The sequence below is a fragment of the Seriola aureovittata genome, chromosome 23, assembly GCF_021018895.1.
Source record: "Seriola aureovittata isolate HTS-2021-v1 ecotype China chromosome 23, ASM2101889v1, whole genome shotgun sequence".
In the NCBI taxonomy this organism is placed as follows: domain Eukaryota; kingdom Metazoa; phylum Chordata; class Actinopteri; order Carangiformes; family Carangidae; genus Seriola; species Seriola aureovittata.
The window spans coordinates 18834005-18857051 of record NC_079386.1 but is presented as its reverse complement, the minus strand read 5'-3'; the positions used below and the strand labels follow the sequence as shown (position 1 = coordinate 18857051).

The 23047-nt window shown below is 42.7% G+C and overlaps 2 protein-coding genes across 3 annotated transcripts; one reads left to right on the top strand and one right to left on the bottom strand.

Annotated features, from left to right (window-relative positions):
* Positions 1-1878: 1878 nt before the first annotated feature.
* Positions 1879-16186, top strand: LOC130164256 (mucin-2-like). Its single transcript, XM_056368872.1, has 5 exons — positions 1879-2089; positions 3585-4250; positions 4635-4796; positions 6025-6229; positions 6611-16186. The coding sequence occupies exons 2-5, from the start codon at positions 4106-4108 to the stop codon at positions 8859-8861; spliced, it is 2763 nt and encodes a 920-aa protein (XP_056224847.1). The 5' UTR covers positions 1879-2089; positions 3585-4105; the 3' UTR covers positions 8862-16186.
* On the bottom strand, positions 14380-22778 carry LOC130164285 (steroid 17-alpha-hydroxylase/17,20 lyase). Of its 2 annotated transcripts, none has more exons than XM_056368923.1 (9): positions 22466-22773; positions 21969-22089; positions 20840-20978; positions 19187-19416; positions 18765-18851; positions 18388-18603; positions 18012-18181; positions 17302-17405; positions 14380-17204 (listed from the first exon to the last, which is right to left on the bottom strand). In XM_056368923.1, exons 1-9 carry the CDS (start codon positions 22747-22749, stop codon positions 16939-16941), a joined length of 1617 nt encoding a protein of 538 aa, XP_056224898.1. In that variant the 5' UTR covers positions 22750-22773; the 3' UTR covers positions 14380-16938. The 2 variants fall into 2 exon arrangements, with proteins under 2 accessions (XP_056224898.1, XP_056224899.1); XM_056368924.1 differs by having other exon boundaries at positions 17069-17204; positions 18056-18181; positions 22466-22778.
* Between the last annotated feature and the right edge of the window lie 269 nt (positions 22779-23047).

Genomic DNA, 23047 nt, shown 5'->3' with positions numbered 1-23047 from the left:
CATGTTTATCATTTTAAATAAGATTATGTGTCAACAAGTGCAACATTATTGTAAATATTAGCATTCCCTGCTTTTACACTAGAAATACCTGTTGAAAGATTCAATTCAAACTCAGAGATTTAAAGTATGATTGGCATCATACTGTCACATGTGGAATCCACATCTGGATATATTTTGGATAATTAGGCTTTTTAGATAGATAGATAGATAGATAGATAGATAGATAGATAGATAGATAGATAGATAGATAGATAGATAGATAGATAGGTATTATATTAAATGGGCTCATTAAGTATATCCAAAGACTTAAGGTTCAACTCACCAATAAATGTGTAAATACAGGAGATCACACTTTTAGTTTCTGTTTTAAATTATAAAGTTTTATTTGTAGGGTTGTTGACTTGTTTTATGATGAATCTTTTCAGCTGTTTATATTCTAAAGATCTTATATTTTCCTACTTTTAATACCGTACTTGAACTTTTAATGGAGTCTGTTGTTACTTTTATTGAACTGAGAAAGAGTGAAGAAAAGTTACATGTTGCTAAACAGAAACTTTGAGTTTTCAAACTATTTTTTTTTCCTGCAGCTTCGATTTAAAAAAAGAAAAAGAAAGTTCCTTCTTGTTGCTACGAGCGGCAGCCTCTCACAGCGTGCACTGTGATTGGCCCGCAGCCTGTCACCTCGGGCCAATCAGATGCCAGTGCGTCCGCCATGAGAATCCATCATTCTTCTTTTTTTTCATAATCACTACTACGATTTATTATCGATACTACGTTAATATGAACGTGCGGCCTGTTTGTGCAGCTCGTGTCCGTCGTGTTGACGCTTCGTCCTGTCAATCTTCTCCTCCACCTCCATGATATAAATATAAATATGTGTTTGTTTAATAACGTAAACATGTTGTTATTGGTGTGAATGTTAGAAGAGAAGAATAAAACAGACGAAGGTTCAGTTTCAGTTATTTTCTTCGGTTATTTCACGACAGACTCGTGCGCCTCCACTGCAGGGCTCGGTGCTGTCACTGGCTGGCGGCTGTAATGGCGGGTCTGTCGAGTTTGAAAAAACACCCACGCGCGGAATATCCGGTTTAAGTAACATTCGATTCTTCTTTACAAAATAAAAGTTTTGCTTTTTTTACTTTTCGTCAAGGGTGGAATCACATTTATTAAAGTACTTTACTTATGTTCGGTTTAAGGTAGTTTTAATGCTGTGCTTTTGTTTGTTTGCGCAAATATAGCATCATGGGAATAAGGAATAGAGTGAACAGTGGCATTGTAAACATTTGGGGCTTATCCCCAACTTAAGTCGATATTCAGGGGACACGCTCCCCCGGGGAATTGTAACTGTATCAAGCCATTTGCACATCTTTTTGGAAAAACATGAAAGTTGACCAAGAAAAGAAATCGTCCTTAGCCTGCATCATATTTTGAAACTGGTTGTTCTCTGTCTCCATCATTCTGAAACCACAACACAACAGATTTTGACAATGACTAATTTTTACTACTGCCACATAAAAAGATGCAAATATTGTCTGATGAGACTATTTTGAATTTCCATGACATAGGTGGGGAATGAATTGGGCATAAACAGTGTCGCTCATCTTAACACCTAATGGACAAAGCACATACAGGCATTGTAAAAGTCCTGTAATACATATTAGCATATAGAGTTGTGAAAAATAAACTACAAACAAAATAATTGACCTTATATGTGAGCATATATAGTCCGTGATATAATATAAATGTCATTCATGACCATATATACGATTTTCGTATGTGAAAACGAATGGCAGGGACCGTTCAGTTCGGTACGGGCTTTTATTTTGAAACCAACATAAGCGACAAGGCGGAAGTGTGTCGTCTCGTGCCGCGGGGACTTGACGAGCCGCTGGCGCTGATGGCGGCGGGGCTGGCGGAGGGTCGCACCGAGGAGGGAGAGCGAGGAGGCGGGGAACCGGAGAGACAGAGAGAGGAGGCCCCGGCGGTGCCGAGCACCAACACACGGACGGACGAACAGTAATCACACCGACAACAACAGCAGCGAGGCCCGCAGACGGACGCGGAAGAGGATGGACGGAAGGACGGAGTGGTACGGTTGTTTTTGTTTATTAGCTACCGGGGGATTTTGCCGTTAACAACAGCTGGAGGGTTCGTCTGCAGGCTGGGCAGCTGAGAATACACACACTTATAATATACATACACTGAATACTGCATTCAGTCAGTGTACACAGGCTCCGGTGGAGTAAAATTAAACCAGAATGTGTGTGAACTGATTATATTGTCACACATGTACAATATGTCCACATATGGCCTCTATGTACTACTGGATATTTATATATTTATGTGTGTGTGCTGCGTTCACTGACCATAAGCCATCATGTTTACCACGCTGCAAAGGCAGTCGTTTCATAGCAGTTTCGGTGTGTGTGTGTGTGTGTGTGTGTGTGTGTGTGTGTGTGGTGTGTGTGTGTGTGTGTGTGTGTGTGTGTGTGTGCAGCACTGCAGCATGCAGGCAAAACTTGGCCTTGTAAGAAACTCTTTACAGACCACCAACGTTTCCTGTGAGTCTAACTGAACTCTGTTTTGACTCTGCAGTAGTGTGTGTGTGTGTGTGTGTGTGTGTGTGTGTGTGTGTGTGTGTGTGTGTGTGTGTGTGCGCGCGTGCGCACGCTCGTATGTCTGTCATTGTGAGGACTATAGTGTGGAGGACGTTTTGGCAGGTTTTCACTCAGGGCTGAACATTTAAAGAGCTGTTTAAGGGTCAGGACTTGGTTTTAGGATTTAGGATCAAGATTTGGTTGGTGGTAGTTAGTTGATCACAAAGTTGATGCTACTAACAATTATTTTCATTACAGATAAATTAATAATTTAGTCTATAAAAGAGTTAAAATTTCTTGTTTTGTCTGACTGACAGTTTCAAACCTCAAAATATTCAATTTATTATTATATAAAACCAGCAAAAGCAGCAAATCCTCACATGGAACCATCACATTTTTGACATTTTTGCTTGAAAAATGACAAAGGATTAATGAATTATGAAAAAAGTTGGCCATTCATTTTCTGTTGATTGAAGTCCTACCTGCTGAAGCTTCGTATTAGCTGTGGCTGAAATATCACATTAGCACAGAGTGGGGACTGTGGATTTTGTATTACAGTGCTTACAATGAAGTTGCTTTAGAAAGGCACATCTTTGCTGCCAGTATGGAGAGGCTGGGCAATTTAAGCGACCAACAGTGCTTTCAGTGTACATACGGGCATGTGAGTATTGTTGGAAGTCAGACTTGGAAAAAAAAGTGAACTTGTCGTTAAAGGTTAGGGCCCAGAGAATGCATTATATCAGTGATTGTCCTCACAAGTATAGATGTACAAACTTGTGTGTGTGTGTGTGTGTGTGACATGGACAGAGAGGGAGCATTGTGTCGGCTCGTGGTTTGAGCCAGTGCAGTGACGAATATCAAATAGGCCTGTAGTAGTGGACATTTCAGTGTGTGTGTGTGTGTGTGTGTGTGTGTGTGTGTGTGTGACGTACTGTCGTGCTGTTCATCAATAAACTATTGTATTTTTTCTTTTTCTCTTCTCTCCAGTTCAGGCCCTCTTATTGGCCGTCATCCTGTCTCACTCCACCAGCCGGTACTCTACCACAGCTGCAGTACTTGTGGTGTTTAGCGTCAGTCATCAGCACCACTACCTGTGTTTGCTAGTTGAGATTTATTGAACCATCAGAGAGTCCGCAGCTGTAAGGGGTGCTACTCGGATTTTGTTGCTAACAGACCTGCAGCTACAACCATAGGCCCCTGAATCATTTCTATCTTGTTGTAATCTTTCTGGTGATGAGCTCAAACAAGCACAAACAAAACAAGTATCCCACCTGCTCTGAAAATGTAGATTAGCTTCATTTTGAGGCTACTTGAGGTTAGCAGCTAAGAGCTAGTGCACCAAACACCTGCCCCCCTCCAGAAGTAAAATTCAGTCAGAAAACAAATTAGCTAAAAATGTAGTTGGATTCTGACCAGGATCACGTGTTTAGTTGCTAACGGCTAGTTAGCGGCTAGTGGTGAGCAGGTAGCGGTGGCGCGGGGCTAAGTCCGGGCAGAGCAGGGGTGCGATGGAGTACCACTCCGGTGGCAGCCTGCCCCTGCTGGGGAGACCGCGGTACTGCCCCGGGGCCAACGCTAATGGAGGATACCTGTGTGAGACGGGACACTGCTGCGGAGAGACCGGCTGCTGCACCTACTACTACGAACTCTGGTGTAAGTTGGTCATACTCATGTTCCCTGTAGCATGGTTAGCACATTGCTAAGTTAAAACAGGTTCCACCACACAAGTTCACACAATCTGTTGAGATTAGTTGGTGGTAAATATTTACACCCAAGTGAAACAGCTGTGTAGCTAACGTAACCAAATGACAGAGCTAAATAAAATATAAAATATAACCAGATTTACCACTTAACAGGTTAAATAAGAGAGTAAGGGGGATCTCAATCAATTGCAGTCTGGACGTGCCCTCAAAAAAACTTTCATGTGGAATCTGAAAGAAATGAGATGAAGACTTTAATGCCTACAGATATCTCCAGACTGACCATTGAGACACAGCAGTGTCTTTGTTTTATTAACATCTGTAATACTTTGTCCAGGGTTCTGGCTGCTGTGGACCGTCCTCATCCTGTTCAGCTGCTGCTGCGCTTACCGACACCGCCGAGCCAAACTGAGAGTCCAGCAGCAGCAGAGACAGAGGGAGATCAGCCTGCTGGCCTACCATGGAGCAAGCTCCTACCCCTCCTCCATGCTGGACCTCAGTAAGACCGTCCATCTGTCTGTCAACATCAAGACAATGAAGCCAGTTCTTGTTTTGTTTTTTGTTTTTGTGTGTATGTGTTTGACGTTCGGCTGTCAAGTGACACACCGCTTTTCTAATCCGTTGCCTTGACTACTCAGTGGAAATTTACCGCTCAGAGGCCAGTGGAGTTTTCCTTAAAGGGGAAATCTGCTGAATTTCAAAAGTAGAACTTGTTTGTTCCCATTATGTCATGCACAAGTTGGAGGAACTTTGCTGGAGAGGACTTACAGCTCATAATTTATTGATTTAAAAACTTGTATTTCCTGAAATTGTTTTTTCCCTGTGGATGGATTAAAACCATCAAAGATACAATGCAGCCAGTTGTTTTGTCAGCGAGTGGAAATCTACAGTTGAGCGTCTTAAAGGGGAATTCCTCTGAATATTTCAGTCATCCCAGTGTTCTGGGTAAATGCTAAAAGACAATAAATCAAGTTATATACAACAACAAAAAAATTAAACATACAAAAACACACACATATATATCTATATATATATATATATATAGATTTATATGTGTGTGTTTTTGTATATATATATATATATATGATATATTGTATCTGCCACAGCTGATATTTGAGGTCTCCCTACCATCAGCTGCTAGGAATATCAGGACATGATGTCACTGTGTTATTTAAGTACTTATTTGCAGCTGTCAGATTCATCCCAAACTGGGACGCCCCGGTGGCCTCGGGGTGTTAAGGTATGGTCACATTACACCTCCGTCCTACAAATGTTGGCTCTGTCTCCCATTCACTTCTATTGAGGGCAGCACGATAGAGGAATTTAAGCATGCGAGTCCTGTTTTAGTACAACCAGCTCTGTCAGACTAACAGTTCATAATTTACTTTTGTTCAGCTTTGTGGATGTCCTTGGTCAACCAATGGAAACACTGCTGCACTGTGTTTGGTAATGTAGAGTGTAGGGTTGTGTTATTTAACTGAAGTGTAATGTGACCGTACCTAAACACGCTGACCATAAAACTACAAGATTCATGGTTTAAATCTGGCCAGGGACCTTTCTTGCATGTCATACCTGTCCTTATACAGTACTTTCCTGTCACCTCCACTGAGTACTATCTGACCATGGCAGAAATGCTCCATAATTACTTTTAAAAAAGTAATTTAAAACAGGAAATCCAAACGAGCTTATGCGACTTTGCTCTAACCTCACTTCCTTTCTGTTTTCAGGTTTCCTGGCGTCTCTTAAGTTGCCCTCCTATGAGGAGGTGGCCGCTCAGCCGTCAACCCCTCCTCCACCCTACAGCTCTGTGTTCACTACCCCACGCTACCCGCAGCCCCCCCGCACTGTCGACCCTCACCTGCTCACGCAGCATGGCCCACTGCTGCACCGGCCGCTCAGCGATGGTCCCTCCTCACTCAGCTCTGATAACAGGTAACAATGCTGCTAACGCTACTGGGAGTACTGGTGGTAATGCTCCTGAAAGCACTAGTAACTAGTACTGGAATCGTTAGCTTCAGCAAATACTGGCAGTATCACTAGTAACACTGGCAATGCAATACCATTAACTGGACTGATACTACTAAAGAGGTACTGGTCTTACTGAGGCTACTACTACATGTGTTGCTATGGCAATACCCACTACAACTTACTCCTTTTATTATGAATACTAATGATTACAGGTAGTACTACTAAGACTCCTAGCATTGCTACTATTAATACTTATGCTACTACTACTTTCCTAACTTCTGCTGTACCACTACATACATTGAACAACTGATAATTGAAACTGTAATACCTCAATCTTTCCTGTAGCTCCAGTTGTTCCTGCGACTCCTGCTGCCCCTCCTCTCCGTGTAGCTCCTCCCTATCGGCACCTGTCACGTATGAGACAGACACAAGCCACGCCTCCACGCCCAGTGAGGCCGCGCCCCTCACTCTTGATGTCACCATGGAAACCATCACCGCCGGGGCAACCTGCTTAGAGGTAAATGAGACACGATTTGCCTCTGAGAGGATGGTTGCCACGGTGGCCATTGACGTCAGCGAAGCAGACGCTGCCGGAGCTCAGGAACCTGTTGCCACGGACTCACCGGTTCCCAACCAGACTGTTACTGTGGCCGTTGTTACTAGGGCAGCCTCCCCTCAACCTCTGCCCTCTCCTGGTTCTGAGGTTGCCATTCCTGTTGGAAGTACGTCCCCCATAAATCAACAGCTTGATCTAACACCGTCTACCCAAATAGTTAGCACCTGTAGCTCAAGTACACTCCCTAGTCCAAGTGCTGTTGACACAGCACTCCCCACCATCCAAATAATCAGTATTGAGGACCCATCTGAGTGCCCTGAAACTACCCCTGCCCCGAAAATCACTTCAGGCCCTTCTACACCAACAGATAGCACTTCTGACAGACCCACAGCCAACCTAACCCCAGAAACCCTCAATCTCACAAGAACTTTTGATACATCCAACGTTCCTAGTAGCCCAGCCTCAGTACTGTCCCCAAATGTTGGAAGAACTTTGGCCCTGATAACAGGCTCTGCTGGTCTCCCAACCCTGGACCCAAATCCTAGCCTTGTGCCAATCTCGGCACCTTCAAACCCTACCCAAGCTCCGGACCCAGTACCTTCAAACCTTACCCAGACTTCAATTGAAGTACCTTCAAAGCTTACCCAAGCTCCAGACCCAGTGCCTACAAACCTTAACCAAGCTGCAGACACCGTACCTACAAACTTTACTCAATCTCCAAAAGCAGTACCCACAACCCTTACACCTTTTCCAGACCAACTATTGCCAAATCTTACCCAGGCTCCAGAGTCAGTACCTTCAAACCTGATCCCCTCTCCAGAACCAATATTGCCAAACCTTACCCAAGCTCCAGAGCCAATACCTTCAAACCTTACCCCAGTGCCAGACCCACAAACTAAAACCACCCTCGTACCTGATTCCTCACTCAACCATGTTCTAACTCCCGCACATTCAAACCTTACCCTAGCTACAGATGCAGCACCCACTTCACCCACATTATCCCATTGCCAGAACCCAGAGCTGTCACCTGGGTCAGGTCTTACCCTGGTTCCTCCCAGCCCCATGTCAGATCTGCCCAAACAGCCGGGGGCTGTAGCTGTTCTTGAATCTTGTTTAGATCCAGATACAGCACTGGCTGATTCGGGTCCTTGTCTGGTCCTGACTCAGTTGTCAGGGTCAGACATTATCGGCCCATTACCATCAAATATCCAGACTGGTTTAAGCTCTGGATCTGGTTCTGGATCATGCTCTGGTGTTGGTTCCAGATCAGGTACACTGCACTGTCCTGCCCCAGTGCTCACCTTCCCAACACCTGTATCCTCCTCTTCCTCCTCTTCCTGCCCAGCCATAACCATAGAGTTGGAATCAAATTTTGCTCCTCTTCAGTCACCCCGCTCAGCCCTCTCCCCATCCTCACCCGCATCCCTTCCCTCTCCTACGTTTCTCCCCTCCCCTCCAGCCCTGCCTTCCTCCTCCCTCCCAGCCCCAGCTTTACTCCTGGACCCCCTCACAGCTCTGCACCAGTCCGACAAAGGTGCATCGTCGTCTGGCCATGCTTCCTCACTCTCCCCCTCACCTCGTGCCACTCAGTCCCCTCCAAAACAGACTCTCTTCTCCCCCTGTGTGGACATCTTTGAACCAGGACCTCCCAACTGGGAGGATGGAGAGGAAGAGCAGGAGGAGGAGGACAACGATGATGATGAGGAAGATGACATGGGAGCCGATGAGAGCCAGTATAGACATCGACGACTAACTGGTGACTCTGGGATCGAGGTGTGCAGGTGTCGGGTAGAGGATGAAGATGATGAAGAGGAGGAGGAAGAAGAGGAGGGGGAAAGGAAGGAAGATGGTAGGAGAGGTGGAGGAGGAGACAGGGATAAAAAAGGAGGTGGAAACACTGATCTCCATGATAGTGTGGACTGCCCCGTCAGAGGTCAGATAACCACAGGGGAAGGACTTACACTGTGTAACCCCACCTCCACCACTACACCAACATCAGAGGACAGTGGAGAAGTCGTCATTGTCATGGAGACCGTGTGATTGACATCAATGGGCAGATCACAGCATTCGTCATCCAAACAAGGGATGAAGAGAAAGTAAATTATGGCATCCACCCTTAAAACTGTTTTTGGAAATTGTTCTGTAACCAGGAGTTTGTCAACGCAGATGTTGATGAGTCACATCATATCAATACATGTTGCTACTTCAGCAGCTGTTAGTCAGACCAGCACAGGTACCGGATGGGTCACAGGAAGAAATTCAACAGGAAGCATTTCCTCAACTCTAACTGCGAGTTGAAATTTTAATTAACCGTGGTTCCAGGCTTCTGCATGGTGAGTACCGGTGTGTTTAAATAGGAGGAGAGGTGTTACTCAGATTGCATCCAAGGTTGATAAAGTTTTACAGCCTCTATAGAACCACTTGAGAACTGTTTTCAGCTATTTGTAAAATTTCAAGAAAGATTAGGACCCTTGCTTTCCATTTGATTCCAACAGAGTAAAACTGGAGAGTTGTCTATTTATGAGGAATGCCTAAATCTCCACCAGAGGGTATGATCAGAGAGTGACCTGAAACAGCTTGCTTCGACATGTCTGTAGATCAATTCAGAAATGTTGTCAGTCAGAGTGAACAGCCTAATAATTTGGATTTGTTTGTAGAGGTTAAAAGTGACACCGTTCACTGTCTTATCTTTAGCTCTAATTTCCAAAATACTTAGAGTTTCAGAAGAGTCGGTCAAACGTACCCAGTGGAGTTACATTCAGTCTGTCTCTAAAGCTCGTTGTTTGTATCCTTGAAGCCTGAAAAATATGTTGAATTAATTCCCTTCCTCATATTTTAAAGGGATATTCCTCCGATTTTACGTTTACCAGAGGAAGAAAGATCTGATGAAGGATGCCATTGTGTTTTTCTAAGTGGACCCTGCTTCAGTTTTAACTATTCTTGTTTTACTCCATATATGTCCATGTACATCCCCACGTGAATGTAAACCAAAATGGGAACCTGCCTATCAAAATATTGTTCCATAGCATTAATACTGATCCACAGGGTACCTTCAACCTGAACTACTAGTCATTATAAGCTTGCTAACCAGCCAGCAGCAGATTTTAAAGGATACTTTGGTTAGCTAACAAGCTGAACTTCCTGAAAACAAAATCAGTGAGGATCAGACTGAAATGCAAATTGGCCATCAATCATTCATTTTCAGGTCTGTTGACAGATATCAAAGCAGGTTGTTAATCACAAAGCTAATCCTGAGTCCATGTCTTATGGGAGGTACCGTAATTATCAGTTACCAACTTGTAAATAGCGCTCACACATCAGCATCCAAGTAATTAATGAATTAAGACTCTGACACTGATCTTTTTGAAACTTTGCACTTAATAATACAGCATCAAAAATCTGTCGTTCAAAGTAGTTAAAGGTTGGTATAATAGATATAGAGCTGCATTGACCATGCACAGGATTTTTTTTTTTTTCTGTAGTCATACGGCTGTGTCGATTGGTCCAATGACGTCCACACTCACAAGTCACAAACGTCAGAATCATTCCCATCTCCGCTTTCCGTCCCACATAAAGACTGCGAACGTGGTCGCCTTGGTCTGCTTTATGCCTCTGACAGAAAGTACATAGTGTTTCTTGCATCTATCTGTCAACAACAAGAAAAGAACAACTTTAAATAGTTGAAGATTTAGCAGAAGACACCTCGCTTGTCTTGGGCACTGACAGGGGTTTGGAAACGTGCCGGGGACAAATTGGCTGTTTTGGAAATGAAGAGAGACTGATGTAGGAGGATGATTCACTCTGACTGACAGAGGGAAGACTGATTCATTCATTAGAGGGAATGATTTGATGAAGAAGTCTGTCAGGAAAGCAGAATTAGGTGGGTAGTTTATGAAACGGGAGAGACAGCTTCTCAGATTTGATGCGACCGTGGCAACTTGATCCTATATGGAAGGTTTTAGGGCGGAGGGATCGGCTGGTTTCCTGTGCGTTGGCCTTTCAGCAGAGAAAAGCTTTTGCATAAATAGGAATAAACAATGGGCGCTGTTAGACAGAAACAAAGCACCAAACAGAACAGAGATGAGAGCACGTCATCATTCCCGTCTTTGTCTCTTTTTCTGAATCTGAGGTCAGATGGAACAACACAGACGCCACAGAAGCTACTTTCAGTCCCTGTCTAAACTCTGAAATTACCTTTCACATTGTGCATGTCTCAATTCATAGACACCTCTCCTTTTTTGTCATTCAGAATTCTTAATAAATTCTACAAAAATCACCAAACAAGTCGAGCTTTTTCAGGGCCTTCAAAATGACAGTAACCTCAATCAATAAATCGTTAAAAACTACAGAAGCCGAGTCATTAGAATTTATTTTTAGGCCATTGTTGTATATTACATATTAATGTATTTGTACACTGTCAGGTTGATAGGCGTGTCAATATTGATATTTTGTGACAGAAAGACTTAAAGGTAGAGTATATTTTGTCAATGACAGAGTGTTAGTAACATTTGTATTGTACATGCTGGTGTATTTCTAACCACCTTAGCATCTGAAATTAGTGAAGAGCAATATTTTTCATCAGCAAGAGTCTGTGTGTAAATAACCCCCTCCAGAAAATTCAGGACAGCTGCTTCAGGAAGGGTTGATAGCAAAGAAAAGCATTGTCATTGTTGGGTGAGAACCTTGTTACTCCAGTTCAGGTGATTGGCCCTGTCGTTTGGGCAATTGCCACACTATTAGCTCGATAAAAATCTGTCCTGAACCCTCCAGACAAACTGAAAAATGCATCAGGGTGAAGAAGAAAACAGTCAACACCTTGGAGATCTGACATTTTTACCCAACAACAGCAGTAAAATGATTGTAAGAGCAGTTTTAACAGATGAGTCACTTCCAACACGCTTGAACAAGGTATGGCATCACACATTTGTAATACTTTTTAATTGTGTCAATGAAGAAATGCTATCTTTGTTATCTTTGTCCGCATTATGATAATAACCTGTTCAACAAAACATTCATAGATATTTGCTTCAAGCAAGAGGCTCTCCCACTCTCTCTTTTCACTGGGACTAAAGGTTGAACATAGGATTTAGTCAGACGTGCGTTACTTTTTCTTACACCTGCTTCCACAAAGTGCACTTGTTTTTTTGCAGCTTGTCATGAAAGCTGTGTTAGAAAAGTTTCACAAATGTGTGTTGATCCAAACCAGATGTTGAAAGTGTGTTGGAAAAGACGCCAGAGTAAACCAACGTGTAGCCAATGAGACAAAGAGTGTGCAGTGACGTTATTAGATTGTACTTGCGGGTGATTGCTTGAACCAGAACTCCTCAAAGTGGGAATGTTCAAATGACATCTTATTCAGACTGGATTTATGCCTGTAGGGGAGGGGGAGGGGTGATTTCAACATTACCTGCTCCAATAAGTGATTGGTGGATGTGGGAAATATATCAGCCCCACAGTAATAATTATAGCCACAATGACCTAATGGTCCTCCTGTAATTTAAAGCCCATCCAGAGTGATGTCCTTGTATTTGAAAGTGGATCTCTTGAGCAAGAGCTGCTTTTGCTTTTACTTTACATATTTACAAATCACCTTGGTGTGAAATTTGACTTTTGTGTGAAAATTGAGGACGTCAAAAATGTTATCGCTAACCTGATAGATGGAAACATGATAACACCAATTTATAGGCCTCGCTGGGAACCAACATGATTTTGAGCTCTGTGTTTTTTAACATTATATTTTGGCAGCTTGGCGCCAATAAAAGTGAATTAGCTACTAGCTGTTTGCAGAAGACCCACTGGATGTACAGACAACCAACACTTTGATACAAAAAACACTTAGAAACCTGATGATTCTCAGGCATGTTCTGCAAGATACAGGAGCATCTTTTTTGTATGATTTCTAAGCAGATTTATGGACCTTTATTTGTGATGGACATATCCTCGGGACGCGTAACTCACACTGAATGATATCAATATATGTTTCCTGACTTAGTGATCAGGTTTGACTGAGTTATGACTCTGACAGGGAGTGAGACTTTTGTCCTGCTGAATGTCCATGTCTATCACAAACCATTTTCTGTAATTTCACCATGGTTAAAATGGCGTCTTGAATGATGGGTTAAATCACCAAAGAGCACAGTGAATGTTTCACTCCCCACCTCCCCTCTGATGTTAATCCAGTCGGAAAGGGGCTTTTGAAAGTAAAGACATGACATCTTGAGGCAATATCATGTTAGGAGGAAAGTGATGTTCTCAGGCTCCCTGTGTAACTATGGCAACCGCTGTGGAGCAGTGGTCACCTGATGATTGTGTCATTCACCTGTATCATTAACTCAGCCTTCTCCGATGGAAAGACCTTGAGTCTGTTTGACTGATCCTTAAACCCTGTGTCCATGCTGCATTACAACACGGACTGGTTGCAAAAGGACAATGGGTGTGTCTTCGCTGACATAGTGACCCATACGGATGCCAATGATGGACAAAGCTATGTTGGACTTCATTATGACAAAAGCAATGTCCTGCCATGGAGAGGACGTGATGGAATGGACAGATGTTTCAAACTGATTGGCAGCTGGATATTTTCTGGACTGCTGGACGTCTTGGTACTCAGTTTGGCAACCAATGTGCACAAGATTGGATTCACACACGGATGGATAACCACAATCCAATCTTCCTTTTCTAAACCTCTGTGGGTAAATTCACAGACATAGAAATCTGGTTTTGCGCCGATCCAGACTTTGGAGCAGTCCAGGAGATTCTCTGATGATGTCTTTGATTCATCTCAGACTGAGGTCTAAAACACGACCTTGTTCGATTGAATCCAGGCAAAATTTGCGCCTGTGGACTGAGAGTTCGTCGAGGCTGAAGGACCTCCTTGAGAAAGCTCAAAGGTGACACCGAGCCGTTGATGTTGTGGTTGATGTTGTGGTTGATGGTGTTTTTTGTTTACCTGAACTAATAAGGTTATATATCTCCATGGTTACAGAGTGCCATTTCTACTTGACAACTGTTACTACTTAGCATTAGATAGAGTTGTTCCTGCTCTGTGTGGGTGTGAACTTTCAACCAGAATGACTGGAGAAATGTTGTCAGAAATCTGTCTGTAGCTCGGGTTCCCAAAGGCTCTCAGCTCTCGGATCAGCCTCATGAAGGGAATGCAGCTGGTTTTGATGCGACATCTGTCACTTCATTGAGGATTTTTATCTAAATGCTCTCACAGCACCGGTTGACAGCGTCTGTAAGGGTCAAAACAGAATGAAACTGTAGTAGAAGCCGACAAGGTAGGTCGGGACAACTTCAGCAGAATTCCTGGAGTCACAAAGTGAGGGTGAGTTCCTACGTAGCTTCATAGGTTCTGCAAGGCACCAGCATTGCCAAGGTTTGGGGTTCACCTCCCGCTGAAGTTCATGACACTCAAGATATCGATACTCATTGGGCTTTGAGGCATTTAGGGGTTAAATCTTCAACCTAATGATAAAGCTGGGATGATCTCCCTGTACGCGAGGCTGATATCAGGGCCGAGCTCACTTTTGGAAACCCGTTCTTTCTCTTTTTGTTGAGTTTTTCATTAAATGTCGGTGGACGAAAACATTGAACAACAGTCCTCTCTCGGAGTTTCACACTGACTGGATTCACACTGACAGGTCAGATTTGGTTTCAACCCAAAATTGACCCCAGTATGATTGCTTAAAAGCTATAATTGATTATTTGACTACCTTTAGTCCTCAGATTACCTTTGAAATTCTTAAAGTAAAGGTTTCAGACTTCTTTAGAAACTTTGGCTGCAAATAAAGTTTAGTTTATCAACCTCTACCGGTGATCAGCTCCACTAGTCAAGGTTCCCTCCAGTATAGCTAGGTAGAAATAATTTATTTTACATTGTTGTTACTGTCAACTTTTACGGTGGAATGTTTTCTTGCGTGTTTCTCAATGCATGAGTTGACAGTGTTTGACACTTTAGTGGTGACTGGATCTTCAAGTGCTTGAATAAGTGTTCATGAAAACTGCAAATATTCTACTTCATCACTTGGAAATAGAATTATATAAGAATATTCTGGATCTGCATCTAAAAGACTCAAGATTAATATCTTTACGTATCACACACTTTATCATCCGACTGTCAACACTTACTGACCCAGACTGGAACAGATTCAGTCCAACTTGATGCCTCGGCTCAACATTCATAATGGGTGATCCCACCTTCAACTCTGTGGTAACTCAAATTATGTCCTTGTCTTCTCACCCCGATATCTACCCCCCATTGGTGATCTGATTGTACTGTGAAGCAGTATGCTAACTTAGTCACAAAGGTCAGTGACTGAAGACTACATCTGGGCATTTTTCTGCAATGCAGTCATCAGATTGTTGGGGAGGGATGGGAGGAAATATACAAGTCAGCTGAGTAGAAGAAGAGGTGGAGGCGGCAGGTATTTAGTGCACCTTGGGTGAATTTCAGACACATTATCATCGGCAGGTGAAAAGCAACAGCTTATGTGGAAATAACAGCATCACAAGTTCTGATTATGGTTGCTAATGGTGCATCACTTTGCAGGTATCCAGGCTATAAATGGAAATCCATCATTAGAACACGCTGCAAGAGCTGTTCGGAGAGATCCGAAAAGGTGTTTTTTTTAGAAGCTGTCAACATCATCAGTTTGGGCATCATGTGAACCTTAGTTCTGAGAGAGAGGGCTGAGGAGACGGTGAAAGGTGAGGATGAGGTGGTTCCATTAATATGAAAAAACCCACTTTGATTCAGAAGCCCAACAAAATAAAGGTTAAAGCTTCAAGTTTCAACAGAAGCTGAAACAACTAAAGTTTTTTTTGAGATTCCTAGATATTGTCACATCAGTCTAATCTGGGTAACCAGTCATTCAGAGTTCTGTCCTGTAAAACCTGCACTGACCCTGAAACGTGAACCCAGTCAACGTTTTTGACAACTCTGACTTTTGGCCTCATTCAATTTTTTACCATTTTGGACCCTTTGATCAACTTTCACTTGTTCTATGAGGAGATTTGAAGCAGCGCCACCAGTGTTGTTTGACAAAATGATTTAATTTACTAAAACTTAAAGTATGTTCCTTCTCTCGTAGGAGCCCCTCCCTCTGTCTAAAGAATGTTTTCTCGTTATCTCTTCTCTTCTGTCCTTCCTTTTTGCATGAGGTTTCTGTCGGAGGAGTCGAAGGAAGCAGAGAAAAGATCAGTCTTTAAAATCCCTTAATATTACGATGATAACGATGCTAATTATTAGTATTATCTAATTAATAGTGAGTGTGTATGTGTGGATGTACGTATGTGTGTGACCTAACTAAACCAGCCTGTTCTAACAATGTGTGAAGATATACTGAATAAACTTGTCAAATCTACCACCTGTCTGTCTGCATTCATCCAATACACCATCACCATACTGAAGATCAATCTTTATTTATTGATTAAAACACAATGATAATGTCAAATTACAGTCTGCCTGGGCCACACTCGAGCTCTGTCAAATCAATCATAATTAATTTTTAATTAGAAATGTTTATTTTGAATAACAATTTCAGAGGGAATAAAAACATCCTCTTTTATTCATTAAACATTAAGTGGCTTTCATTTTTAAAGCTCGGTTTAATTATACTTTGATTTTTTTCCAATTGTACTTTAATCAGCTTTTGAAATTAGTCAAGCATAGCATTAGCAGGTAGCTGCTATAGCACAGTGTTGGTTTAGTTGGAGCAGTTAGATTAGTATTAGCTTTTTTTATGTAATCAAGTAGTTCAGATTTACAATGTTGTGTAGTAATCGATATTATCTAATCCGAAAAATGGTGTTTACACTGAATAGTAAAGATTTTATAGAAGTAATTTTGGTAACTTTGTACATCTGTGGCAAAATTTTATTTACTTCACTTTAAAGAATGAGGCTCACAAACATTTGAAGTCCTAATTATTACAACCTATTATAAACTACTTTAATGGTGGAAAACTATGATGATATTTAAATTTTTGATTTCTTTCACTTTATTGTCACAGGAGTGTTTTAATATTTACTTCTGCAAAATTTTAACAAAGTGACAAAAATTTTAGCGTAATGTTTCTTTCTCTGACATTTATTTTGATTTTTACCCCGTCCTTTTTTATTTTGCTTCGCTCTCCCACCCCGCCCTTGGAGTGACAACAACGGTATAAGGTAATGGCTGCAAGACCACACCTAGCCGCCCCTGCAGGTTGGGCGGGGGGGCCCCGTCTGGCAGCCTGAAGCTCATTCGCTGGAGAAGTGAGGACAAGAAGAGAAAGAGCTCCAGCCTGGCCAATGATTCACCGACACAGACTCGAGGTCCCGCCCCGAACGGCAGAAAGAAGGGGGGTGTGACTCGCTGGCCCCGATCGTCAAGGAAACGATCTGGAAATGCAGGAAAAGGCAAAGTTGGTGTGTTCGGCTGCTGATTAGAAAGCTTGTAAAGTTAAATGTTTGTATGTTTGTGTGTTTGTGCGTTTACCTGGGTTGAAAAGGTCGGGTTTATCCCAGTGTCGGGGGTCGTGGTGAATCGACCACATGTTGACCAAAACACGAGTCCCACGACTTACAGAGTGACCTCCAATACTACAGGAAAGAAAGAGAGATGGATCGAATTTTAGTCTATTTAATCTGGATCCAACTACTGATTATGTTCATTATTGATTAGTCTGTTATTTCTCATTTAATCGATTAATGATTTTGTCTGAAAACCACACATTATAATTTCCGATGCAAATAACAGAAGAAGTTGAAATACTTTAGAAACAGGAGGAATAAATAGAATAGATCAGACTGTGGACTACAGGCAGCACAGACGCTGCAATGACATCCGAACTTTCATTAAATCTCCATCTGTCACCAAACACGGTTCTGAGTGTTTGTAGCTCTGAGCCTGATGTTTGTGGATGTGCTGCATGGCTTCCACCACCAGGTGGTGCCGTCGAGTAAGTTGAGCGAGTTTTGAAGCAGAAGTAGTAGAATAAGAGTAGAAAAATAAAATCACTGCAGGTGAAACCACATCCCAGCATCCACCTGAGACTCTGGATGCAACAAAAGCATAAAATCCTCATGTTAGAGAAGCTGGACCCAGGAAATTTTCTAAGAACTATTGAAAGGATTAGTTAATTATCAAAATAATTATCAATTAATTTTCTGTTAATTGTCAGCTCTAGTATTTGAGTGCAGGTCTACCTGCTGTGGGTCATGGCAGTGTGTGGGATCAGTACGGGGCTGACCGGTCGGATCCTCATGCCCTCGTTGATGACACAATCCAGGTACGGCAACCGGCCGCGGTCCGACATGCAGACTGCTCGCTCGCTGCCAACGTGCTCGTCCAGCTCCTTCTGCACGCGATCCTGGACCTGGAGGGACCATGATAATGGTTTATACTCAAGAACTACAGAAGTGCATTGAAATGTTTTCTGATTATAAAATCAGTTTTTCAAATCAATTTTTTGAGGATACTTAAAGAAAATTGTTTTAGTCTGTGGCTTCCTGCCACAGTATTTGCAGCAGATGTTCAAGCAGGTGTTAGCTTCATCAACATCGGTATCAGCGGCGTTTTCACCTCAGGGTGGTGCAGCAGGTACGCCAGGATCCACAGCAGTGTGGTGGACGTCGTCTCTACTCCGGCTCCAAATGCCTCAGCCGCTGTCATCAGGACGTGGTCGTCCGTTATCCCCTCATCCTCTGATCCAGATGACCTTTGACCCCGCCCGCTGCCTGTCTGGCCCTTCAGCAAGGCATCCAGGAGGTCTCGGGGCTCACCGTCACTCAGTGATGCCTGGACATGAGCCAAAGAGGAAGTGCAGATTTCTACTTTAGGTCAAACTTTAAATTTTACATAAATTTTGCAACAGCAGAAGAGAAATGTCTTCTCAGCACCTGAAGACGAGACCTTTGTGAGGACTAGTATTCGAAGCCTTCTATGAGTTTGTACGTTACCTTGTGCTCCTCCAGTTTGCACGTCAGCAGTCGGTCTCTGACAGTGATACAGTCCTTCAGTTTACTCAGAGACTTGTTAGGAAAGACCTGAGGGACAGATACAGATTGTCAGTGTTTGTGTGCTCTGTACTTCTATCTTTGTAAGGTCGAATTACACTTTTAGACAAGGAGAGTTTGACAAGTCTTAGAGCTGTACGAAGGTAACAGGACTTTCTTGAGGTTCTTCTTCCTATCTGAAAGGCTTCTTCAGCTCTAAGTGATTAATGGCGAGTTCCAGGCATTTAACGTCTTGTGTGGTCATTAACACCTTGAGAGCTGTTGAGGTGAGTTGTTGCACGACTCTCGCAAAAACTCACATGACGGCCGGGAAGAACCTCAAGGAGGTCCAGCTTTAGTTTAGAATGAGGTTTATGTGAGTGTACCTTCATCCAGGGGTAAATGTCCACCAGTCCTCCCCTGGCGATCGTCTGCACGATGCCATCGTTGTATCGGATCACCTCTTGCAGCTCTGCGTCGCCATGGCGATAGGTGGAACTGAACACCAGTGTGCACACAACATTGGTGACGGCCCTGGTCACCGCGGGAGACGGGTCGAAGCCACGCTTCCCCCCGGACAACAACTCGACACACAGGCTGTCCACCGAGGACAGAACTGGAGAGGGAGAAACGTCATGAAACATCAATATGACGAGTTTTTACTGTGAAGCAGCTGCAGGAATAATGATGCACACGGCAACACGGGGTCAGCTGCTGATAAAAGTGGGTCTCATTTTTGTGTTGTGCATTTTTCTCTGCTTTTTTTTCCTGAGGATTGTCATTTGAATACTTTGCCTGTGAACCATTTCCCACCAAATAAATTAAGAACTGTGGCAACATCAACTGTCTGCGGTAGGTTCATACAACAGGTAATCAAACCCCTGATATGTCATGTTATGTTGGTTAGAGCACAAAGTTTCACTGAAATGTCCACACCTGTCCAACCAAACGTTTTCACGTGTTTCTTGCTGCAGAAAAGGCAGACCAGTTATATCAATATATTTTAAAAAATTAATTCAACATTAGCTTCTTTTAGAATAATAAAAACAATTGTGTTATTAATCATTTTATTTGTAAAAATAGAAATAATGAGCCTGACCAACAGTCTAAACTACAAATGTCATTTTGTTTCCACATACACACGTAAAAAAAAAAAAATCATCTACAAATATAAACAACAAAAGAGATCCTTTCTTCATTTTACATATTTGAGCTCTGTTACATCTTGCTGTTAATGAGTGTATTGTTTTTTTAAAATAAAACAAAATTAAGAGGGGCACTCAGAGACAGCAGACCTCTGCCAAGGCCAATGTCAAACAACAAACCATACTTCAGAGAAAAAATTTAAAATTCATAATAAATTAATAAAATTTAATAGGTTATTCTCTGGTCCATGATCCATCCCTCCACCAAGTTTGGTGAAAATCGGTTCTGTACTTTGTGCGTAATCCTTCTGACGGTGAAACACACAGGGCTAACATAACTCCCGGGCGGAAGTAACAAAAACTCTGGCTCCGTGTCGGGCACGCCCATCAATTCACCCGCGCAATTTAAACCACGCCCACCAAACACAGCGGCGATTCCAGTCAAAATGGCGCCAGCGCTGCTCACCTGTCGTAAAAATATTCGGTTTCTCAGAGAAATAAACATTGAAATAACCTGCCTACCCTTGAGCTAAGCTAGCAGCAGTCTCACCGTGCGGATACCGACGGTTAGAAACACACCACCGGCTTTATCGTCCACGGAGGCCGCCATTAGACAGACGGTATCATGGTGCCGGAAACTGAGTCAGGTAAACACCGATAAACAGACAAAGATGGTTTATTGGGAAGAGGCTTCACTCTCCTTTAGTTCTGCTGTAATTGATATGTACGAGCTGTTTGTTTGGTTTATCTTTTATAATCACTAATTATTCCTTAATTCATTTACCCCTGAAATCCTCCTAAGCAAACAAAGTGCATTTATTAAAATACTGAACTTACAGTTTTACTTTACTCAAGTGTTACTATTGAAATAAACCTCATTAATATGTAGCGTACCGATATCCTGCAGTCGACTGGTTCCCTCTCCAAACAGGGTGAAGGAGTTGTGGACGAGGCGGCGGTGTAACTTCCAGAGAGGAGAGTAGTCGGCGAATGCGATGTCTTTACCTCCTCTGGTCAACAGGTTGGTGGTCACCTGCGGAGCGGAAGTGAATGTTGGAGGGAAACCTGTTCACTGCATCTGAAACAATCACATGACTTTACACGGGAAGGTTTGTTAATTTTATATTAAACAGTTACATTAAGATTTCTCCAAAACTAAATGCAACCTGTTGTTCAATGATACATGTTATAAGGTTATATGCTTCATCCGACTTAGATTTTATTTATTAATTCATGTGTATGTCAGTTCAGATCGGATCGTTATTGTCCCACAAGAAGAATCAATAATTATCATAATTATAATTATGAGAATTATTTCGTCAATTCAGAAAATTTGTTTGAGAAAAGTTTTCTTTAAAAAAAAAAAAAAAATCCTGCTGTTTTTCTGAATTAACAAAATCTAATTCTGAGATATGATCTAATTGATTCAGAAAAACAGAGCAGGTTATTTTTTTGGTAAGTGAATAAATTACATTTCTGTAGCATGAAGACACGATAAGTCATTAAAGGTGCAGTGTATCTTAGGTTTGGGGAATAAAAACATGTTTTAAATTTTTTTTTTTCACTCAACAGTATATATCAATTACAGGGTAAATTAAAGCATGAAATATGATTAAGAGTTTGGAAAGTTTCCTGATTTAGATCAATAAATATCTGTTCAATATGTAAACAAGGCTCAGAATGAGAAACTACAATTCAGGGTCATAATGTTCAGTCACGTTCATCCTCCAGTAAATTTAATGGGAAGCAGATCATTTTTGTCAGTTAATCTATTGATTATTTTATTGATTTATCCGTTATTGTTAATTAATATGGGATTATAAATACACATCAGAAGAACTGAGAGCCCAAAGAGACAACAACAATCTACGACCCAAACGTTTTCACTTCACTGTCCCAGAAGAAGAGAACCAGGAAATGTTTGACATTTTTGCTGATTATCAAAGTAGATGCAGATAAATTTTCTGTTGATTAGCAAATTGATTAATCGAGTATTGGTTTCCGTTGTATTTTGATGTGTCACCATGCTCGGTCGTCCTGCGAAGTCCCTCCCTCTCTGCAGCAGCACCTCTCTGGCGTGTTGATGGTCGTTAATCACCACGGTGTAGTGAGGGCCGAGGTGGAGGGCAAACAGAGACCCGTACCTGCCACACACACACACGCACACACACACACACACACACACACACACACACACACACACACACACACACACACAGATGTCAGTGAACAGTGAAAAACGTCTGTTACAGTCAAAGTCTTCGTACAAACGTTCAGTTTAGATTCAGTTCGAAATCACAGAGTGAAAACAAGAAGCTGGAACCAGAGAATTCAGTGATTAATCAATCATCAAATCAGCTGCTGATTCTATTAACGGACTGATTGTGAAATAGATAAAAGACAACGACACAAAATCGAACTCACTCAAACTCAAACTACATAACTAGCACTTTCAAACAGGTTCTTTTAAACACGAGGACTCTTTCTATCTAGATCTTCCAGGATCAGAAACTTCCTCACCTTCGGGCGAGCTGGGAGAAGAGGAGGTGTGGGGGGAGGCCTCCTCCTCCCAGCCAGGGGAGGCTGCCCAGGACGGGGAGCCGAGGCAGGCAGGGGATGGAGTCCCGAGCCGGGGGAGGACAGGACGGAGGTTTGGCTTCAGGCACGGAGCGACGTGTGATCAGGAACAGGACGACGGCCGTGGTGACGAAGAGGACGAGGAGGAAGGGTGGAGAGAAGGAGGAGGAGGAGGAGGGAGAGAGGGAGAGGAAGGAAGGAAGAGAGGAGAGGAGACAGGTGAACATGGCTGACGAGGAGAGAATGAAGAGAGACACTGGAAGTCCTGGATTTAATCTCAGGGAGGAACCTTGGAGAGGTCAGAGGTTGTGTGTGTGTGTGTGTGTGTGTGTGTGTGTGTGTGTGTGTGTGTGTGTGTGTGTGTGTGTGTGTGTGTGTGTGTGTGATGTTATTAGTACTAATGTGTGTGGCCTCACCATGGCCGTGTGTGTGTGTTTATCTTGGTCAAACGGCCTTGATGTTATCAGGCTGCAGCTGCAACCACGTCAGGTCTCCTTCACCACATCATCATCATCATCATCATCA